Raw genomic sequence first — 23,419 nt, 5'->3', positions numbered from 1 at the left:
GGGGGGGAAAATAGCTGATATTTTTATGTTAAAATCCTTGATTTTTCAATGTTGACCATTCACGGGCCAGTCTCAAAGCAACAACACTGTGCAGCTCAGCGCTCGGCTGGGCACACCGCGGGCTGAATCTGGAGCACAGGACATCGGTGTGCGACCAGGAACGGTGTTCGCAAATTAATACGCGGGACACGGACAGGGCTTTGGAAGGCATTGAGTGCCCGGGTGAGGCCATCCCTGGCCATTCCTTCTTTCCTCCATTTCCATTTGGAATGAGTTTCTGAAAAGGGTTAGGACAAAACCAGCCACCGAAATGCCCTTTATTTTCTTCATGTCTTAGGTATTTTCAATTTCATCAGAAGAATGTTCACACTGTGTAACCCTGGAAATATACTGGCCACTCTATTTCATATCCTCTGACTGATGCACCCTGATTCCCCCGGAGAGGGAGCAGAGGCTCATGGTTAGGGGCAAGAAGAATTCTTAGACGGGCCCTATGACACTGCCCAATGCGCATGTGATGAGATACGACTGAGGAAACAAACAAGGAAGAACAGGGATGAGCCTCCATCTTCTCTGCAAGGAGAGAGTGTGCACAGTGGCCTATCCCCGGTTTAGGACATTTTCACAATACTCTGCCTAGAGCTTCAAAACTGAACACAACCAGAGCCTATACGTGCGAAAACAACCCCTCCCCTACAAAAGTGAGGTTTCTTTCTTAACTCGTGGGGTTGAGGAGCAGAAACTGGAGGGAGATGAACAATTTTTAGGAAGACACGACCAAGATGGAAATATTTATGATACATGCTCTTCGTAGAAACAATTCCTGATGACTTCCTGGCAAACAAACTCAAGGTTTCGAAAACTCAAGACGTGTTGAGCTTCAGACGCAGGACATTAGAGAAGAGGTTCATCCTACCTTGAAGATGAAATCGGCCATCAAAGGTCCTGCGATCTTAAACGTCTGCCTCTCTGAGCCCCTCTGAAATTCAACTGTGGTGTTTTCCACAGCAAACACTCCAGGGCTGTTAAAGCTGTGTTCCCTTTTGCTTCCTTGAAGTGTTTTTGATTCAATAACTAAAATTTAAAAACAGAATTTAAATGAGAGAACTATCTTAGAAGCATTCATTCTATTTCCAAAATTATTTCACTACAAATAACAGCATGTGATGTGGCAGGATTCTCGCACAGAGAATCCTCTTCTGTCCAGGAAGCAACTTTATTCGTGCCGCCACTGCTCAGTTGGGTTCATACCTGAAGAACTGAGCCCCAAACGCCACATGGCACAGTTTTTTAATACATTTTCTATTTCTTTGTCTCCCAAATACGGTAACACACAAACATGCAGTCTGATTAAGTGGTCTCATGTTACAAGGTCATGAGGGATGTTGTCACATATGCACAGAGCCAGGTTGCCTTGAGTTTTTCTTTTTTTTCCTTCTCCTTAGAGAGGGGACCCTACCACAATGATAGCAACACAATCTATCAACATAGCCACTTAGTTTACATGGACTCAGCTTGGTAGAATACATATGTAAGCTTTTTAGTCGTCCACAAAGGCATTAGGTCCAGTTAGGTCTCCTCAACAATTTGGAGCCATTTCCACAAGAAGGGGAAAGAGAAAACATCTCTTTCTTCGTACTTTTTCATGATGCCGCTCTTATTCAAAGTAAAGATATGTTACTCATTTTATCATCCGCTGAGAAGATCTCAAGCCCAGACTTTTATTTGGACAAAACCAGCATGAGTTTCAAACTTGCTTGTTTTTTTTTAAGTAAATTTTTCATATTGAAATAATTATAGGTTCACAGGAAGTTGCAAAAATACTAGAGAGGTCCCATGCACCATTTATCCAGTTTTACCCAAAGGAGCAGTTACATCTTATGTAACTACACTGCAATATCAACACCAGGAAATTGACATTGGTACAATGTGTGCGTTCCTATGCCCTTTTATCACACATCACCGGGATGGAGACAGAGAGCGATTTCATCACCACAAAGATCTCTCTCTCCCATATGTTATCTCTTCATTCACATTTGCTTTCATATGAACAGAAGGGTTTTCAAATCCCCTACAGAAAAATGTCAACGGTTTAACCAAAACAGCACTCCTCCTTTTTGTAAATGCTATTTCTTTCTGGTCTGAGGTTTGTTTTTTGTTTTTGTTTTTGTTTTTGTTTTTAAATAAAATGCGTGGCTAGGGCCTGGAGCCTGTGCATTTCTGACCTCAGCTCTATTCCTGTCTCTGCCTTGGGCTTTCACTGCCTCATTTCTAATGTGGGGTCAGAACAGACAATATCACAGATCTTCTTCTGTTCTGAAACCTACACTCTGTTCATGCATATTTGATGGCTCTTTGACTACCTTGAACAAAGGAGACAACAGAACCCGACCCCAAGGAAAGCTGAGAAAACGCAACAAAACCATCAGGCTCTGGGAGCTGCGATCTGCATGTGGCTGTGCTTGGCTGTTTCCTTTGATTGCTCTCTGCTCTCTGGAGCATCCGCAGGACCCCCAGAGCCCTGGACGACTGCACAGCAGGCGTTAGGAGACATCCCTGATTATGCCTGACAGGCAGCCTGGGAACTTTCTCAGGCTGGACCTGAGCTCCTTGATCTACAGGAGTCATTAGCGGTCGAAGACTACTTCTGGCTACTCCCAGGCACACAAAACCCCAACCACGTTGGCCTTGATCACTGTGACCGCAGTGGAGTTTTGGAAAGTGTGAGATTAAATTCATTTCCTAGTTCTGATGAAGATATAAAACTGAGTGTTACAATGTGAGCTGTCAGTAAAACTGAGATGAGACACTAGAGGTACTAAGCAGGCCCCACACCACATGGATTACCCCTCTGCAGTAAAGGAGAAGAGACGGTGAGCATTCCGGCAATGTCAAAACACACAGCAGAATTGGACAAAATCCATCCACACAGAAGGCTTCCAAGACACTGAGCTTCTGGACTGACGTTCAGCCGGAAATGAGTTGATCAAATTCAAATAGTGTTCAGGGATTTCATGGCCGTGCTGGGGTCGTGATGGCTTCAGCCCCACGTCAGCCCGTGTTAGGATCACAGCTTCCTAAGTGTCACCAGTCTATGGAGTCCCAGCAGAGACGTTGGCATCCGGGAGGAAGAGAAGACCAGAGGCCATCCACCCTCACAAACTGAAGGCCAGGGTTTCTGTTAGTCTGGTCCTGATGTTTTGTTCTTTGGGATCAGAGCTATTCCCTTACTTGGTCAGTGTCCAAGACCACTAGCGGCAAGGGCATGAGAACTTCAGGGAGCAAACCCACTTTTCTTGCCCTTTTCCAAGGGCGGGTGAATTATCCAAGCCCCTCTTTTCCCCCACTGACCCATACATGCTCATGATAAACCCTCTTTATGGCAACCGCTTCAAAAGGTTTCCAGCTCCCTAGGTTGCAAACGCTGGCTGCATATGTAGGCTGCGGAAGGCAGGTTCTCCGACCTCCACCGTGTAAGAGAGTCAAAAGTGGGAGACTAAAGACAGGGGGAGGGATTTCATGAAAGTGGAGGTCACGGCACAAGTGATTCAGATAATCTGGGCGAACAGAGCCACTGTGATGAATCCACAGGTGAGGTGGAGGCAGGTAGAAACCAACAATTCTGATGATGTGTTGACTTATAAAACCATTTTTAAGTGTTTCTTAATTTCGAACATTCCACTATATTTGATTGCAGCCCTATGTTGTGATGATGTATGATTCGTGGCTCCTGAGATGTGCACACAGCCCTTCAGCTCATAGAGCTTTTCCTGACCCCTCCATGGTCTCAGCAGCAGGAGGGCTTGTCCTGGGTGGAGACCCCAGGAAGCCGATAAACACACCCACCACTAAAGGCAGAGGGTATGTGCCTTCAGCTCTGCTGTCCACGGCTGACTTCCTTCTCCACTTCAGGCCTAAAATGGTGGAGGTTTGCAGAGAAGGGTGAAGACAAAGATGATGTGCAGTCTCGAACGCATAAACGTAGAATCAGAAGTCAAGACCCACTCAAATTCCCTAGATCTTCACAAGCCTATAATGGTGCCTTAAAATATTCTGATCCTGGGATGCCTGGGTGGCTCAGTCATTTAAGCATCTGACTTCCGCTCAGGTCACCATCTCGTGGTTCGTGAGTTCAAGCCCCGCATCGGGATCTGTGCTGACAGCTCAGAGCCTGGAGCCTGCTTCAAATTCTGTGTCTCCCTCTCTCTCTACCCATCCCCTGATCACACTGTCCCTCTCTCAAAAGAAATAAACATTTAAAAAATTAAAAATAAATAAATATTCTGATCCATTCCAGCTGTTTATAAGAGAAATATCTACAAAGATGATAAAAGCTTCTAGCTACTTCTAGTGGAAGGGTGTGCATGGAGAAGGACCAGTCCAGGCTTCTTTCTTTCAAGAGGTAGCCTTCTGCTAACCATCCTCAAAAGGTCTCCTTAAATTCCAAGGCCATGGAAGTCTTGGAAGATACTGAGCATTGAGCACTGTTATGGCAGTTAGAAATCATCCAATGTAGGTTTCGAGTGGTGCTGTATTTATAGTGCATGTGACTGCACTCACCATCCATCTTCGGTCACTAGGCATCTGTGTTTATATTTTTAGAGTTGACCCTTGAACAACATGGGTTTGAACCGTGCAGCTCCAATGATACAGGAATTTATTTTCCAGAAACACAGTCCCAGGACTGTATGTGTATTTTCTCTTCCTTACGACTTTCTTACTGATATCTTCTTCTCTCTACCTGACTTTCCTGTAAGAATACTGTATGTAATACAAATAATATACAAAATATGTGTTAATTGTTTAAGTTGTCAGTAAGGCTTCTGGTCAACATAGGCTGTTGGTAGTTAAATTTGGGGAGAGTCAAAGTTTTATGCAGATTCTCCACTGTGCAGGGGTTGGTGCCATTAATCCCCACATTGTTCAAGGTCAACTGTACACGTCTACACATGGTCATCAGGCAGGACCTTAGAGGACAAGGAAAGTCCCCAACACAGCAACAGAAATGACTCTTTTTCCCAACAGTGGAGGTTTTCAGTTCGCAGCATCTCGGCCTCTCAAGTTTACTGCTCCTCAAATACATTTAATGCCGAAGCTTTGCTATAATAAAATCTCTTTCCCAGGAATCCTTTTATGGCTTCCATTTTTGATGTTTTAGGGAAATATGGGGCTATGTCGGGGCCAGACTTTGGACAGAACTGGAAATTTAGGATCTAAACACCTCTAGGCAGTAGGTAAGACAGACATTCTGTAATTAAATTCCATTCCACAGCAAAGAGACGGACATTAACACTACTGGGTGTTCTCCGTTCTTAATGATGTAGCCTTTTGGAAGGTCGCAGTTAATACAGATCTTAAAAGAATGATTTATTTCAGCAAGGGAAGCGTTATTTCAGGAATATATCTTTGTTTCAAATAAAAAATTAAGAAAACAGTTGTATAAATCAAGAAAATAAAACCACTTCTATATTTAGATGTTCAGAACTGTTAACAAAATCCTTTGTAAATGAGGCCAGTTCTAATCACCAGCAGGGAAGGAGAACTTTTAGAAACCCTTCCAGAGCCAAGTGCAAGACTGCTCAGAAGGAGAAGTATTCTAAACAACAGCTCTGTCACCTTGGGAGAAATGGGAACATTTTTGAGCTCGGTTCTTGGAACAGTGCCAGTGTAGAGTATAAAGCTATATTTAGTATGCCAGAACATATTTGCATGCAAATGAATATTTTCCCTCAAACTATTCATCTTTACTTACTCTGTTTATCATCGACGTATTCTGGTTTTGGAACTTACAAACCTATTTTTGCAGCTGAATGTTGGGGAATTGCCTTTAGCATCCTGAGAAAATTGGGCCCAGTCGCTGAATATTTTTTTAAACATCTTTTGAGATGCCATAAAACTCACATGCCATAAAATTTGCCCATTTAAAATGTAGCTTAACGATTTCAGTGTATTCAAAGAGTTGTGAAAACATCACCACGATCTAAGTTTAGAACATTTTCGTCATCCCAGAGGAAACCTTATATGCACGAGCAGTCATACACCCCCATCTCCCCACCAACCTGACTTCCCCCAGCCCCAGGCAGCTACCAGTCTCCTTTCTGTCTCCGTAGATCTGCTTATTCTGGACATTAGACATAAATGGAATCATGTAATATGTGGCCTTTGGCAACTGGCTTCTTTCACATGTTTTCAAGGGCCATCCACGCTGTAGGGCAGGTCAGTCCTTCATTCTCTGTGACAACGAAGTAACATTCTATGTAGGCCAAATTCTATCTGTCTGTCCATCAAGTGATGGACGTTTGGGCTGGTTTCATTTTAGGGTTTATTATGAATAATATGCTACTATTAATATTCAGAACTTTGTAGTTTTGAATCCAAAATTGTATGTTATAATGGGATCCCTCAAATGATTCACACAACTTGGACCTGAATGATTTTTACCAGTTTTCAAAAATCAAGTTCACATTTGTAAGGATGAAGATTTACTCTCATCAAGAACTGTAGGCTTTAAACCAATTTTAAAAGAAGGTTAGAGAATGTTTTGATGCTTTCCTATAAAGAAAGCTTTGAATAAAGTAACCATTATATATGTAATTGTAAACATTTTGGTATTTTAGTTAAAAAATATTGGTTACACTCTTCTGGTCGTAATTCATAAAATAAAGTTAAGGGTCAAGAAAAAAAAAAAGACTTGGAAACAATTATTCACACTTACTGCCCCAAAGATATTTTCTTGNACTGCAGAATTTCTTGTTTTTTTCAAGATTTTAATATCTTATATTAAAATGCATTTTAACTTTATAATATAATTATAAATATTATGTTATAATATATATTAAAATATTAAATATAAATTACAAAATTATATTAAATAAAAGTATATTATATATTCACATACAATAAATATGCACAATAATAAAATATTTTTAATTGTATTTATACTTATCATATTATTTTGTTATATACATTACACATTTATTATATTATATATTTATATTTTATATTTATATTATTATTTTTATTATGAATCTATAATAATAAATATTATAAATTATAATATTATACTAAATATAGTAGAATATATGTTTATATGTTAAATTATAATATTATTAATTTTTAATATGTTAATATCTTATATTATTGGTGATCTTAAACAGTTTTACTTAAACATTTTGACATAAACTTTTCTCAAAGAACATTTCTGGTTGAAATGAATTGAAAATATACAAATACATACACACACACACTTAAAAGCAACCAAAAACATAAGATGCTTGTGGCACAGAGAAAATTTTATAATAAAAAATCTAGGACAGCAGCTCAGAAAAATGGCAAACGATGTACCACTTCGATCCAGTGGACCTTGATTTGTGTGGCTTTAAAAGAGTTATAAACACTGTTTCGCACTTTTAAGGAACGAGATTGCCGAACGCAGTAAGCTTCTTCAAGGCCAGGGGCCAGTCTTGGCAGAAACCCACTTTCCCGAGAATAAGACCAAGAAAGCCCTGCCTCTGGCCACAAGGAGACCTTGGGAAAGAAGCAGACAAACTTTGGTATTTCCTGTTCTTTTAGGTCCTAAGAGAACAGAAGACAAAGGCAGAGGAGATGCCCTCTGACTCTGGCCGAAGAAACAACATAGTGGCGATCTTGTCATTTCTCATTCAGTGTTCGGGAAGCCCGTGTTTACTTTCGCCGCCCCTGGACCCGATGCTGCGATGTGCTCGCCACAAAGCTTATACTTTTTAGCTATAATCACTGATACAGTGCTGTGTTTAAAAAGATATTTTTGCCCCAAACTGCTGAAATTTCTAGAAAACTCTTGAACCCTATTCTACTCTCCACATAACAATAGTTTACCCTCAATATAACTTGATTTCTTCTCCCACAACGGGATTAATTCCAACTGGTATATTTCCGTGCACTGGGGCACGAGAACAGGAACTTCACGGTAGCGATCATTCCCTAGCGGCAGAGATGACTTCAGAGTGGTTGGCAAAACCCTGGGGATGTTTGCCTACCTACCCGAGAACACAAAGGAAGTTGCTTTTTGGGTTTTTTTGGGGTTTTGGGGGGTTTTTTTGGCTAAATAAACCATCGGGAAATAAAAACATGTTAAGATGAAATTGTACTTACAAAGATGGGCCGGTCCTTTCAATGTAATTCTTACACTTCGACTGCCTAAGGGAACAGCAATTACATTTTCTTCCCCTGGGAAAGAAAGAACACAAAACAAATATAGTAAAACTTGTGTGCGGAAGGCCTATCAAAATAAGCAAGTCTATCAAAACTGGGGGTCTTTGCAAATGGTTCTTTAACTACACTTTTGTCTTATTATCAGGACATCTCTGAAAAGCACTTACTGTGTATAAAGCATATTAATACTACTCATAATTTTATATAATGCATTCAAAAATTTTTTAAAGTTTGTTAAAAATTTATTCATTTTGAAAGAGAGAGAGAGAGAAAGAGTGAGCTGGGGAGGAGGAGGAGTAGAGAGAGAGAGAGGGAGAGAGAGAGAGAGAGAGAGAGAGAGAATCCCAAGCAGGCTCTGCACCATCAGCGCAAAGCCCAAGACAGGGCTTGGACTCACAAACAGTGAGATCATGACCTGATCCGAAGTTGGACACTTAACTGACTGAGCCACCCAGGTGCCCCTAAAACTCTTCTTAATGTTTTGTTTTGTTTTGTTTTGGTTTTGGTTTTGGTTTTTTTTTGAGGGAGAAGGAGAAAGAGCACAAGCAGGGGAGGGGCAGAGAGAGAGGGAGACACAGAACCTGAAGCAGCTCCAGGCTCTGAGCTGTCAGCACAGAGCTGGAGGCGGGGCTCGAACCCACGAATCACGGGATCATGACCTGAGCCAAAGTCGGACGCTGAACCAGCTGAGCCACCGACAAGCTCCTTAAATGTATTTTTAAAAGACATTAAAGAAAAGTTTAAAATGAATGCACGGGCCTCCCACCTGTACTGCTCCCCTCCCCAGGCAGCATCCAAGTGCTCTGATAGGCGAGGTCCACAAACTAGGGCCCTTGGGCCCGGTATGGCCACACTCACCCACTTAAGACAGCTTTCCCTACAAAGGCAGGGTTGAGTAGTTGTAACCAAGAAAGCAAGGCTCACAAGGCCTAATCTCTCTACTGTGTAGCCCTTCGTGGAAAAAAGTTTGACGATCCCTGGCCTAGGTAATTACCTCATGGAAATCTCAGTCTTCAGAGATGTTTTTGTTTTCTTTCATGCTGTTACACATTCTGAAATTAACTTTCACAGCTACATGAAATCTGGGCTCATATATAAAATTTTACTCCGGCAGTCCCCCATTTGAACATGAAGTCTGTTACTAAATGATATTAGCATATTATCAATGATAAGAATTTCCTGGAGCAGATATTGTTTTTGTTTAACTTCCAGAGAACAAATTTTTTGGATAAACTCTGGGACGAAATCATTGGATCAAAGGGATGTTACTATGTTTGTTGACTTGTTTATAAGTTTTCATTAAATAAGAATATCTGTTTATTATTGAAAAATTTTAAATGCAAATAAGCAAGAAGATAAAACCATTTCTAATCCTGCTACCTAAAGATGATCACTTTTAACACTCAGATAAATATTTTTTCCAGACTTTCTGTTTGTTTGTTCCTAATATACATACATGCAAAAAACAAAACAAAACAATGAATACTATTTAAGTGTCCACTGTTAAGGGGAGAGGTGAAATAAACAATGATATACCCATACTCAGGAATACTCTATGCGTCATAAAAGTAATGATAAAAAAACCATAGGACTTGATGTGGAATGAAAGCCAACATACACACTGATGACTAAAAAAGGGAAGTTAAAAAACAATATATGTGGGCAATGATTTCTTGGATATGACACCAAAAGCACAGGCAACAAATGAAAACGAACAAATAAATTGGACTATATCATAATTAAACTTTTGTGCATTGGAGGATACTATCAGCAGAGTAAAAGGGCAACTGATGGAATGGGAGAAAATATTTACAAATCACATATCAGATAAAGGGTTAATAACCTTAGTATCCTTAACATATAAAGAATTTGTACAGCTCAACAATAACAGCAACCAATCAACCCAATGTAAAAATGAGCAAAGGACTTGAACAGACATTTCTCCAAAGCGAATATATAAATGGTCAGTAAGTGCATAAAAGCATGCTAACATCACTACTCTTTAGGGAAATGCAAAGCAAAACCACAGTGAGATCCCACTTCACACCTATCAGGATGGCCATTATCAAAAACAGCAAAAAACAAAGCAACACAGAAAATAACTCTCAGAGTGAGGAGAAATCGGAATGCTTATCAACCAATGGTGGGAATATAAAATGGTTCTATCACAATGAAGAACAGTTCCTCAAAATATTATGTGCAGAATTACCGTATGATTCAGCAATTCCACATCTGGATTCAAACCCCAAAGAACTGAAAGCAAGGATTCAGACAGACATTTGCACACCCGTGTTCACAGCATCATTTACAACAGTCAAAAGGTGGAAGCAACCCAAGCGTCCACCCACTGAGGAGTGGAAAGATACCACGTGGTAAATACATACAATGGAATGGTATTTGGCCTTAAAAAGGAGCAATTCTGACACATGCTATGTAACATGGATGAACCACAAAGATGTTATGCTATGTGAAATAAACCAGTCACAAAAGGTTAAATACGATATAATTCCATTTGGATGAGCAGTCAGGTTCACAGAGACAGAATGTAGAATGGTGGGTACCAGGAGCTGGGGTAGGAGATAATGGAGAGTTCTTGTTTGTTTAGTGGGCACACACTTCCGGTTTTGCAAGATGAGAAAGGCTGGAGACAGACGGCAGTAATAATAGTTGCACACCAATGTGAATGTATTTAATGCCACCAAACAATCCACTTAAAAATGATTAACGTGATCAATTGTAGGTTATGCATATTTTACCACATCAAAAATGCGTAAGGCATAAACTCACTATACAGTACACTTGTTTAAGTACTGCATTTTCATGTATCTGTAATTTATAGTAATATATGTATTGTATAAATACATGTATATATAATAATACATTGTATTGCATATGAATGCATGGAATAATATGGTATACACATAATAATATGGGAATGCATAACATTGTGCAATTGCATATCAGTAAATAACAGAGTGGGATTTTAATTACTTAATCCTTTAAATTCATGGAAGAGTTTTCACCAAACTATTGACAGTGGTTAACTCTGGGGAAAGGGAGGAAAGTTCCAGGAATGACTGAAGAAGGCCATAGTTCTGTATTTTTTGAGTTTTGTATAATGACAATGTACTGATGAGTTACTTTTCAAATACAATATTAAAAAGCTAAAAACATTTTTTTACAAAAGAAGGTAGAAAATGGAAAAAAACCAAAAAGGACTGGGGCCAAACAGTTTTACTGGATGACTTTTGGAAAACCTTAAGTAAATAGGTAAGTTGCACATAAAATGAAGAGTGAAAGGTTCTCAGTAACATACAACTAAAATAACTCAGATACCCAAACCAAATACAGCACAAAAATAAACAGATGAATCAAATCTTTATTATGATCACAGATATAAAAATAAAGCAAATTAATTCCAAAATTGTATCATAAGAATTATATATCATGACTAAACAGAATATATTCTAAAAACTATTGATTTAACAGGATAAAAACTTGTTAATATAATTGGTTATATTAAGACATCAAAAAAGTTAAATGTTATGATCATTTAAATGAATATAAAAAGGTATCTGATGAAATTCAGAATACATATAAGATTTTTATTAAAGCCAGGAATAGAAGGAGGTATCTTTAATTTGGTAAAGAATCAGAAGCCATAAGCAGACTTAATGGTGAAACATTAGAATTATTTCCAGGTTAGGAACAAAATGAGGATTATCATCATCATTTTTTTTCCATACTCTTCTGGAACTCTCTTTCTTACTCACTGTAGTTAGAAAATAAATAACTTATAAAAATATACATTGGAAAGAAAAAAATTTTAATGCTATTATTTGTATACTAAGTAAAAATTCAAGAAGAACTCCATTACAGGTCAAATTCCTGATGAATATAGATGCAAAAATTGTCAATAAAATACTAGCACACCACATTCAGCAGCACATTAAAATGACCATTCACCCAAATCACGTGGGACTTACTTTCCTAGGATGTAAGGATGGTTCAACATACAATCAATGTGATATGTCACATTAATAGAATAAAAGAATCATGATCATCTCAATAGAAACAGAGTAAAAGCATCTGACAAAATTCAACATCCACTCATGATAAAAACTCAACAAATTAGGGATAGAAAGATGCCCAACATATTAAAGGCAATATATGACAAGCCCACAGCTAGCATCATACTCGATGGTGAAAGGGTGAAAGCTTTTCCTCTAAGATTAGGAACAACACAGAGATTCTCACTCTCCCACTTGTATTCAACATAGCACTAGACGTCCCAGCTGGAGGAGTAAGGCAAGAAAGAGATAACAGGTATTACAATTGGAAAAGAAGAAGTAAAACTGTCTCTATTTGCAAGTGACATGATTTTATATAAAGACCCTTGAAAAAATGCAGAGATTAGGCACACCATCACCTATGCCATCAAAAATCTGCCTATAATCGGGGCACCTGGGTGGCTCAGTCCGTTGAGTGTCCGATTTCAGCTCAGGTCATGGTCTCACGGTTCATGAGTTTGGGCCCCGCGTCGGGCTCTTTGCTGACAGCTATCTCAGAGCCTGAAGCTTGCTTCGGATGCCTTGTCTTCCTCTCTCTCTGACCATCCCCTGCTCATGCTGTCTCTCTCTTTCAAAAATAAATAAAACAGGGGCACCTGGATGGCTTAGTCGGTTAAGCGTCTGACTTACGCTTAGGTCATGATCTCGCAGTTCGTGGGTTCAAGCCCTGCGTCGGGCTCTGTGCTGACTGCCAGCTCAGAGCCTGGAGCCTGTTTCCGAGTCTGTGACTCCCTCTCTCTCTGACCCTCCCCTGCTCATGCTGTCTCTCCCTCTCTCCTAGAAATAAATAAAACATTTAAAAAGAATAAATAAATAAATAAATAAAACATTAATTTTTTTTAAAATCTGCCTATAACCTCCTCAAAAACTTAACTGCTGATAGCCTACTCTTGACCAGAAGCCTTACCAACAACATAAACAGCTGATGAATGCATATTTTGTATGTTATGTGTATTATACACTATATTCTTACAAAAAAGTAAGCTAGAGAAAAGAAAATATTGAGAAAATCATAGCAAGAGGAAATGCATTTACAGGACTGGACTGTATGTACCAAAACAAAAATCCACATATAGGTAGACCCATGCAATGCAAACCCATTGTTGTTCGAGTGTCAACTACATAGAAAATCCAAAGATGTGACCCAAAACCCATGGATCTAATCAACAAATTCAGTAGAGTCGCAATATACAAAATTAGCATATAAAAATCAGTAGCACTTCTATATACTAACAGTAAATCTGAAAAAAGTAAAGAAATTGATCTCATTAACAATAGCATCAAAAACAATACTTAGGAATAAATTTAGCTAAGGAGGTGAAAGATCTCTACTCTGAAAACTGCACAACTATGATGAAAGAAACCGAAGCTACATAGACATCTAAAGGTATATTATGTTCATGGGCTGGAAGAGTCAATACTGTTAAAATGTCAATACTACCAAAGACTATCTATAGATTTGATACAATCCCTTTAAGATTCCAACAGCATATTTTGCAGAAGTAGAAAAAATACTCCTAAAATCTACATGGAACAACAAAAGACCTCAAATAACCAAAGAAATCCTGAGAAGGGAGAACAAAGCAGGAGGCATCAAACTTTCTGATTTCAAAGCTATACTTAAAAAGCTACAGTTATTAAAACAGTGTGGTATATCATAACAACAATACAAATAGACCAATGAAAAGTATTAAGAGCCCAGAAATAAACCCAAGCACGTATAGTCAACTAATATTTGACAAGGGAGCCAAGGATACTCAATGGAGAAAAGATCATCTCTTCAATACATGTGTTGGAATGATTGGATTTTTACATGTAAAAGAATGAAACTGGACCCATATCTTATACCATTCACAAAAATTAACCTTAAATGGAGCACCTGGATGGCTCAGTTGGTTAAGTGTCCAACTTCAGCTCAAGTCATGATCTCACAGTTCGTGAGTTTGAGCCCTGTGTCGGGCTCTGTGCTGACAGCTCAGAGCCTGGAGCCTGCTTTGGAATCTGTGTCTCCTTCTCTTTCTCTCTCTGTCCCTCCCCTGCTTTTTCTCTCTCTTTCAAAAATAAACATTAAAGAAAAAAATTTTTAAAATTAACCTGAAATGAATTAGATTTAAATGTAAGATGTGAAACCAGGAAACTCTGGAAGAAAACATAGGAATAGATGCTTGTTGACATGGGTCTTGTCAAGATTTTTATTGCACAAGCAATAAAATAAAATATAAACAAATGAGACTACATCAAACTGAAAAGCTTTTGCACAGCAAAACAGTGAAAAGACAACCTATGGAATAGGAAAAATATTTGCAAACCATATATCTGTAAGGGGTTAATATCCAAAATTTATAATGAATTCACACAATTCAAGAGCAAAACAAACAAAAATCCATCTTAAAAATGGGCAAAAGACCTGAAAAGTTATATCTCCAAAAAAGATATATGAAAGGCCAATAAGTACTTGAAAAGGTTCTCAACATTGTTAGCCATCAGAAAAACACAATTTAAAACTACAATAAGCTATTGGCTCATGCCTGTCAGAATGGCCAGAATCAAAAAGACAAGAGATAGCGAATGCTGGCATGGATATGGATAGAAAGCAACCTTTGTGCACTGTTGGTGGGATTATAAATTGTAACACCTACTATGGAAAACAGTATGGAGGATACTCAAAAAACTAAAACGAGAACAATTATAGGATCTAGCAACTCCACTTCTGGGAATACAACCAAAGGAAATGAAAGCACTAACTCAGAAAATTATCTGCGCCTGTGTGACCACTGCAGCGTTATTTACAATAGCCAAGATGTGGAAATCAATAGATGAACATATATAAGTCAATCTATATCTATATCTATCTATATTTCTACGTCTATGTAAATGTATACGTACACACACACACACACACACACACACACACACTAGAGTATTACTCAGCCATAAAAAGTAAGGAAATCCTACCATTTACAGGAACATGGATGGACCTTGAAGGCATAATGCTAAGTGAAATAAGTCAGATGGAGAAAAACACATACTATATGATTCTACTCATACAAGGAATCTAAAAACAAAACAAAGCAAATCAAAATTCATAGAAAAAAAGATCAGACTTGTGATTACCAGAGGCAGAGGGTGGGGGAAGGGGAACTGGGAGAGAGTCATCAAAAAGTACAAACTCCATTTCCAAGATAATAAGACTAGGGATGTAATGACCATGATGACTATAGCTAACCGTGATATACATTATACAGGAGAAATTTTCTTATCACAAGGAGGCTTTTTTCCCCTTTTCAATTTTCTTTTCTTCTTATTGTATCTATATGAGAAGATGAATGCTAACTAAACCTCTATGTTAATCACTTCACAATATATGTAAGTCATGTTGTACCTATACAATGATGTTTGTCACTTATTTTTCAGTAACACTAGGGGAAAAAAACTATAACCTCCAAAGAAGTTCAGATAGTATCGACACTAATGTTTCCCTGCATTGTAATTAATATTTAATTATATATTTAACTATAATTAATAAATTTTCTACTTATAAAATGTTAATATATTAATATATAGTATTACATATATATATACATACACTCTACTATTTGTTCCTGAAAATCCAAAAAATATTAACCAACTCCATAGCAATGAGTATCAGTGCATCCATATGGTGCCTCCAAATACCATTTCCCACTAAAAAGAACCAGTGCTTCTTTAAAGAAATGGTTCAGTCCAGGTCTGGGTCAGAAAAGAACTAGATAATCCCAGACCATTATTAAATAACAAAAGTAAGAGAGCTCTTAAAGACATGAGTCACATGAACTGAACTGGAGTTATATGAAAGGGACTTCAGAGTCAACATAGGAGTATCCAACTGGGCAAAAATGTGACAATTTGAACATTAATAAGAATAATCACTGCAACAGAGCAACAGAGCAAATTACATGAAATATGTTTAAACCCTTAAGCTCATAATAACACTGGAAAAAATCATTGGTCACATTTTGAGGATGCTACAAGCCAACTCATTTTTTTGAAAAATGATAAAGTCAAAAGAATAATGCATTCACCATGCCTTCCACACAAATTGCACTTCAGGGAAACCAAACAGTTTATGAGGTGAAGTTTTTCTTTATAGAAGCATCCAAGCTGATAAATGAAGCACTTACAGAATATCATCATTTAGACATTAATTATCACTGATGGCTACAGCATCACAATGAGACAGAAAATCATACATTATGTGCCTCTTAATATGATGCAATAGGAAATGCATAAAACCAACTTTAAAGTATTATTACCAAAATAAGCAAACACATCAGAATATGATCAAGCCTTTACATCTAACTACTTATTTACACAAAATGTAGAGTGCAAAGGAACATAATAGACCACATCATGGAAATATGATGAGAAAAATATAGATTATGGGAAAACATGTGAGACAAATGAGCAGTTTCCTTAACAAATAAATGGCAAGGGAAAAAAAGGGAAGGGTGTACTTATAATTAAAAATGGGGGCACCTGGGTGGCTCAGTCAGTTAAGCATCCAACTTCACCCCAGGTCATGATCTTGTAGTCTGTGAGTTCAAGCCCCACATTGGGCTCTGTGCTGACAGCTCAGAGCCTGGAGCCTGCTTCAGATTCTGTGTCGCCTTCTCTCATTGTCCTTCCCCTGCTCACACTCTGTCTCTCTCCCTCTCAAAAAAATAAATTAAACATAATTAAGGATAAAAAGGATGTACTTGTAATTAAAAAAATAATGAAGAGACATAACATCCAAATGCAACATACAGACCTTATTTAGAGACTAACTTGAATAAGCAAGCAAAAATGATGGAGTAAGGAACTCTGAGAGCCCTTTTTCCATGAAAATACTAGAAAGCACTGTGAGAATCCACCGTTTCAAGGCTTGCAGCAACCTGAGAAAAATTTATTCAAGAAAAACACCTGATAAGAACAAGCTTTGTGGCATTTTAAATTGCCTATTCCCACATCCCCCATTCCCAGCCTCTGTTGTAACCTTGAAGACCAACAATATAATCAGTGTGAAAATCAGCAGCCAGCAGGGGCAGAATATGGTTGGAGCTTCTTCAAAGCCCCAATTCTCAACTGTCCTTATTTGGCCTGCACTGTGGTTCCCTGGGGACCTCATTCACAAGGCTGTCTTTGTTGTACCTACCTAGGAGCTTGCCCAGAAGAAACAGCCTTTTCCTGAGAGGCGCTTGCCCAAAACAATCAGAGGCAATTGGTTAACAATGAGGCTGCCCAAGGTATCTGTATTCAACAGATAACTGTTGAAGAAAACAACAGGCTATCCAAAAAGCTTCAGAGGAAAATCTGGAGAAATAGAGATGTCTTCCAGGGGCTTTGGAAAGCTCCATTGTAGAGATGCCTGGGTGGCTCAGTGGGTTAAAGCAGCTGACTTTGGCTCAGGCCATGATCTCATGGTTCATGAGTTTGAGCCCTGCGTTGGGCTCTGTGCTGACAACTCAATTCTGTGTCACCTTTTCTCTCTGCCCCTCCCCTACTCACATTCTGTCTCCGTCTCTCTCAAAAATAAATTTTATAAAAGCATTAAAAAAAAAAAAGCTCCATTGTATTCCTGGGAATCTAGAGGGCCACACAAATGGGCCTGCCATGTGCCTCCTCAGGACTGTGAGTATACTCAGAAAAGACCTGAGAAGGCCCTAAGTTCCCACCCCTGGCTGACCTGGACGCTCTGCAAGGAGCAGGAAGTGAAGGTTAAAACCGAGTTGTCGATGCCTGGCTGAGTTTTGAACTGTGCCTCAGCCTGCACACAGGGCCCTTCAACAAAGACTTTCCGATTTCAGACACTAAGTCTCCATCCCATCACTAGCTGACCACTGAACCAACTGAGAAGTCTTCCAGAGCTAGTGGCACAAAGGACACAGACCTCCCAAAACTGGTTCAGAGAAAATCACTAAACAAACAGTAGCGACAAACAGTAACAAACTCCCTGCAGGGGCGGGGAGGGAGGCACGGAGAATCTGATTTACAGAAGACGTCCAATTCTCAACAAAAAGTTGCAAAACCTACAAAAGAACAAAAAAGGATGGCCCAACCACAGGGGAAAAAAAGCAACCAATAGGAACGGTCTCTGAAAAAGCCCAGAAGTGGAATTTTAGACAAAAACCTTAAATAAGCTATTTTAAATATGCTCAAAGAGCTAAAGGAAACCATACTTAATCTAAACAAGTAAACTATAATATTGATGAGATGATCTGAGAAAAATGAACATACACCGGATATTTGGTGACATGAAGGATTATTAATTTTTAGACGTAATAATGGTTTTTGTGATTACATTTTTAAAAAGAGTCTTAATATAGGGCTGCCTGGGTGGCTCAGTCGGTTGAGCATCTGACTGGCTCAGGTCAGGATCTCACTGTTTGTGGGTTCGAGCCCCACATTGGACTCTGTGCTGACAGCTCAGAGCCTGGAGCCTGCTTCAGATCCTGTGTCTCCCTCTCTGTGCCTCTATTCTGCTTGTTCTCTCTCTCTCTCAAAAATGAATAAACATTTAAAAATAAATAAATAAATAAATATTTAAAGGAAGAGCACTTTATAATAATCTAGAGAATAATTCAGCTTTCATGACCTTCATATACGCTTTAGATGAATCGTACTAAAATAAAGCAAAATCTATAGGAACATAAGAAAAATAGGAGAAAATGCCTATTAATAATAAGACAATATTCCACAACAGGGGACTCACATTCACAACCCTGAGATCCTGACCTGAGCGGATACCGAGGCTAGACCACTCAACTGACTGAGCCACGCAGGTGCCCCCTCTCTTTCAATTCTTGATGGATATAATACCTAAGAAGGTATTTCAAGGAAAATTAATTACAAATGACTCATGAGTATAAGAAAATGTTCAAAATTATGAAAAATTAACATAATAAAAAATACACTTTAAGGTTTTAATCTATCCTTCTGGCAAATTACAAAGACTGACAACAGCCACATTGGGAAAACTGGAGAAAGCAGACAAGTTGCTAAAGCTGAGTGGGAGTGTAACTGGCAACATGTTTTGGAGGGCAGTTTGGCAATATGGACCAAAACTTTTGGTTGTTAAACCTTGTCAAATCACCTACAATGTTGCACACATAAAACTAATGTAACATTATGTGTCAACAACACTAAATTTAAAAAGTGAATAATAAGTAGCAAAGTAACAGGTTGTGATTTCCTGAAAATTTTCTCCCAAAACCTTGTGCAGAACTCTCTAATAAAACACTAGTGGTGACTATTGTTAACACTGCTGCATGGTACCTTTGAAAGTAGCTGAGAGAATAGATTCTAAAAGTTCTCATCAAAAGGGAAACGTTGTTTTGTAACTATATGAGTGTTAACTAAACTTACTGTGCTAATCATTTCACATATATACGTAAGTCAAGTCAATATGCCGAACACCTTAAACTTATAGTGCTGGATATGTCAATTAAATCTCATAAAACTGGAAAATAAATTTGATAAAAATAAAGAAATCATAAAATAAAATGAATAGGCCCAGAGGTGAGAGATCTTCATTTTTTCTGCAGTCTATATTTTCAAAATTCTCTGCGATGAATAGGGCTTGGAATCAAGATTCCCAAGGAACATTCCATACTGCCCACATCTTGCATCCTAAATACCATTTCCCATTTAAAAGAACCAAGGTTCCATTAAAAACAGGTGATTCTAGGTCTAGGGAAGGGAAAAATTCAAGGTCAGCCTTTTAGAAACCAAGGCAGTGTTTAAGATCCAATGGAATTCTGTCAAAAGGAGTCAGCTTAAAGTTCCTCTATTGGACCCATTTTGGACAATTTGGGGCCCAAAATGAATATTGCCTAGGATATGATTTTTAATGTTTATTTACTATTGAGAGACAGAGAGAGAGAGAGCATGAGCAGGGGAGAGGCAGAGAGAGGGAGACACAGAATCCAAAGCAGCTCCAGGCTCTGAGCTGTCGGCTCAGAGCCCAACACAGGGCTGGAACTCACGTACCATGGGATCATGACCTGAGCCGAAGTCGGATGCTTAACCGACTGAGCCACCGGGCACTCCATATTGCCTACGATATTATAAAGCATTGAATAAATAAAAATCCCTGAATGTAGAGTGAGAAATAAAAAAGAGGTGGGAAGGAGGGGTCTTCTTTGCAAAAAAAAGTCTGCAAGGTAAATGTAGATGTAATGACAGTTAGAAGCTCACCACTTGCAAACAAAGCCCAGTAGAAGTACTATTTCAAGCAAAGATCAACAGTGGATGCTAAACTCATGGCGTGCAAAATCGTTGCAAGACAGAATATTTACACCTTGTCCAATAACACTTTGCAGTCTTCCTACAGGGCAACATGGATTTACAGAAGAGAGCAATCTCTGTGTCACCACCTTGGAAAGTGATCAAACTCAGAACTACTAATATTGGGACACGCTGATGTCCTGAGCTTCCCAGTATGATGCGACATAAAGCACACAGTATCACACTGATGTGTTCCTCCTCAGCCCTCACTGTTAAGTTTACAGGAAATACATGAAGGAGACAGACTAAATGGTAATGGCAATCAGACAAATCCAGAATATAAGAAATTCTATAAGACAACTAGAATGAACTCTAAAAAGTCAATACCATGAAAAAAAATAAGTGGTTTAGAAAAAGAAAAGAAAGAGACAGAATAACTAAATACAATAAGTGATCTTTGACTGTCTCAAGGGGCAAAAAAAACCTACAAAAGATATTATTGGGATAATAGGAGAAATTTATAAATGGATTGGACTTCAGATAATATTTTAATATGGTAAATACTTTTCAATAATGAGATGGTATTATAGAGAACAAGATCCTTATTTTTAAGAGAGTGATGATAATATTCATATGTAAATGTTCTGATGTCCATAACTAATTCTCATTCAGCTCAGTTAGCTAGTTGAATGGATGGATAGCTTCACAGCTAGATTAAACAAATGTAGCAAAGTATAAATAACTGAATCTAGGTGGAGGGTGAACAGAAGTTAATTATGTTATATTTCAGCTTCTATGCATGCTTGATAATTCCCATGAATTTGAGGGAAAAAAATACATTCCAATGTTACTATCTATTCAGTACCAAAGTAGTAAATAAAATATTTGAAATAGAATCCAGTTGTAATTTTTTTAAAGTTTATTTATTTATTTTGAGAGCGAGAAAGAGCACAGGCGGGGCAGGGCAGAGAGAGGGGGAGAGTCCCGAGCAGGCTCCACGCTGTCAGCACAGAGCTGGGCACAGGGCGTGATCCCACGAACCATGAGATCATGACCTGAGCCAAAACTGAAAGTCAGATGCTTAACAACTGAGCCACCCAGGCTCCCCAAGAATCCAGCAGAAAATTTAAATAACTATGCACCATATCCAAACGGATCACCCAAGAAATGCTAGTATGATTCAAAACTAAGAAATCTATTGATGTAATTTACCATATTAATGTATAAAAATTATGCATTAGTTTATTATTTATTATTGATTATGCATTATCAATAGTTTTCCAGCACTTGGTAAAATTCACTAGCTCTTCTTGATCAAAAAAAAAAACCTCTGTAAATATAATAAAAACAAATGTTTATAATGTGATTTAAAATGCCAGTGTCGTGATAAATATACTTCATACTTAAATATTAGAAACATTGCTACTTAAATAGGGGAATGATGGGATATTAATTACTCCCATTTATTTAAGATCTTTAGGGATTCTAGTCAAAGTAATTGGGCAAGATAAAATAGTCTAAGCATTAGAAATCAGGAGGAAATTACTACGTGCGTACTTCATTTCACTGCATTTTATTTTATTATACTTTGTGGACATTGCTTTTTTTATTTAAACAAATTAAGGGTTTGTGGCAATCCTGCATTGAGCAAGTCTATCAGTGTCATTTTTCCAATAGCGTTTGCTTACTTTATGTGTGTGTGTCACATTTTGGTAATTCTCACAATATTTCAAACTTTTGCATTTTTATTGTATTTGTTACGGTGATCTGTGATCCACGACTATGACTAAAGGCTCAGATAATAGCATTTTTAACAACAGACTATTTTTTAATGTTTATTTATTGTTGAGAGAGAGATAGAGCATGAGTGGGTGAGGGGCAGAGAGAAGGAGACACGGAATTCCAAGCAGGCTCCAGGCTCTGAGCTGTCAGCACAGAGCCTGATGTGGGGCTTGAACTCATGAGCTGTAAGAGCCAAAGTCGGATGCTTAACTGACTGAGCCACCCAGGTGCCCCCAAAATAGAGTATTTTTTAAAATAAGGTATATACATTGTTTATTTTTTAAAGATATAATACTATAGCACAACTCCTAGACTATAGTACAGTGTAAACCTAACTTTGATATGCACTGAGAAACTGAAAGTACATTTGACTCACTTTATTGCGATACTCACTTTATTGTAGCTGTCTGGGGCTGAACCTGCAATATCTCTTAGGTGCACCTATATTCAAAACTGAGTAGCTTTCAGAAATACCAACCATCGTCAGTTAGAAAACATAATGGAAGAGAGAAAAAAAGATGGAAGACCTTGGAATAAACTTTTTAAAAATGAACATGACCTACGGAAAGAAAACTTTAAATCTCCCTCTAGACATAAAAATGCCTTGAGGAAATGGAAAAGAGTAATTCATTTGACATAAAAATTAGACATAAAATTAAATGTCAAGGACAGAAAAAATTATAATTAAAACAAATTTTTAATGTTTATTTTCATTTTTGAAAAAGAGTGAGACAGAGCATGAGCAGGGGAGGAGCAGAGAGAGAGGGAGACACAGAATCCAAAGCAGACTCCAGGCTCTGAGCTGTCAGCACAGAGCCTGATGAGGGGCTTGAATTCACAAACCATGAGATCATGACCTGAGCTGAAGTTGGATACTTAACTGACTGAGCCACCCAGGTGCCCCCCAAATTATAATTATAGTTTCCTTAATATATAAAGAGTGCTTACAAATGAATAAGGAAAAAGCACTAACATAAATTAGTAGGAAAATTGGCCAAATGCTTTAAAAACTAGTTCACAGGAAAAAGATTTTTTTAACTTATTTTTTAATGTTTGTTTATTTTTGAGAGACAGAGCATGAGTGGGGGAGGGGCAGAGAGAGGGAGACAAAATCCAAAGCAGGTTCCAGG

The 23,419-nt window shown here is 38.2% G+C and overlaps 1 protein-coding gene across 1 annotated transcript in view; it reads right to left on the bottom strand.

The window, feature by feature from the left end:
• ADAMTSL3 (ADAMTS like 3) overlaps nucleotides 1-23,419 on the bottom strand; it is a 292,158-nt gene that overhangs the window by 145,554 nt on the left and 123,185 nt on the right. The window contains exons 12-13 of the mRNA XM_077774280.1: nucleotides 8,134-8,208; nucleotides 917-1,074 (exon numbers count right to left, since the gene is read on the bottom strand). Of these exons, the coding sequence (XP_077630406.1) occupies nucleotides 917-1,074; nucleotides 8,134-8,208 (233 nt within the window). The remainder of the gene's footprint in view (nucleotides 1-916; nucleotides 1,075-8,133; nucleotides 8,209-23,419) is intronic.

The sequence above is a fragment of the Crocuta crocuta genome, unplaced genomic scaffold (assembly GCF_008692635.1).
Source record: "Crocuta crocuta isolate KB4526 unplaced genomic scaffold, BGI_CrCroc_1.0 scaffold7, whole genome shotgun sequence".
Classification (NCBI taxonomy): Eukaryota; Metazoa; Chordata; class Mammalia; order Carnivora; family Hyaenidae; genus Crocuta; species Crocuta crocuta.
The sequence above is the reverse complement of the archived record's forward strand: the minus strand, read 5'-3'. Positions and strand labels throughout refer to the sequence as shown.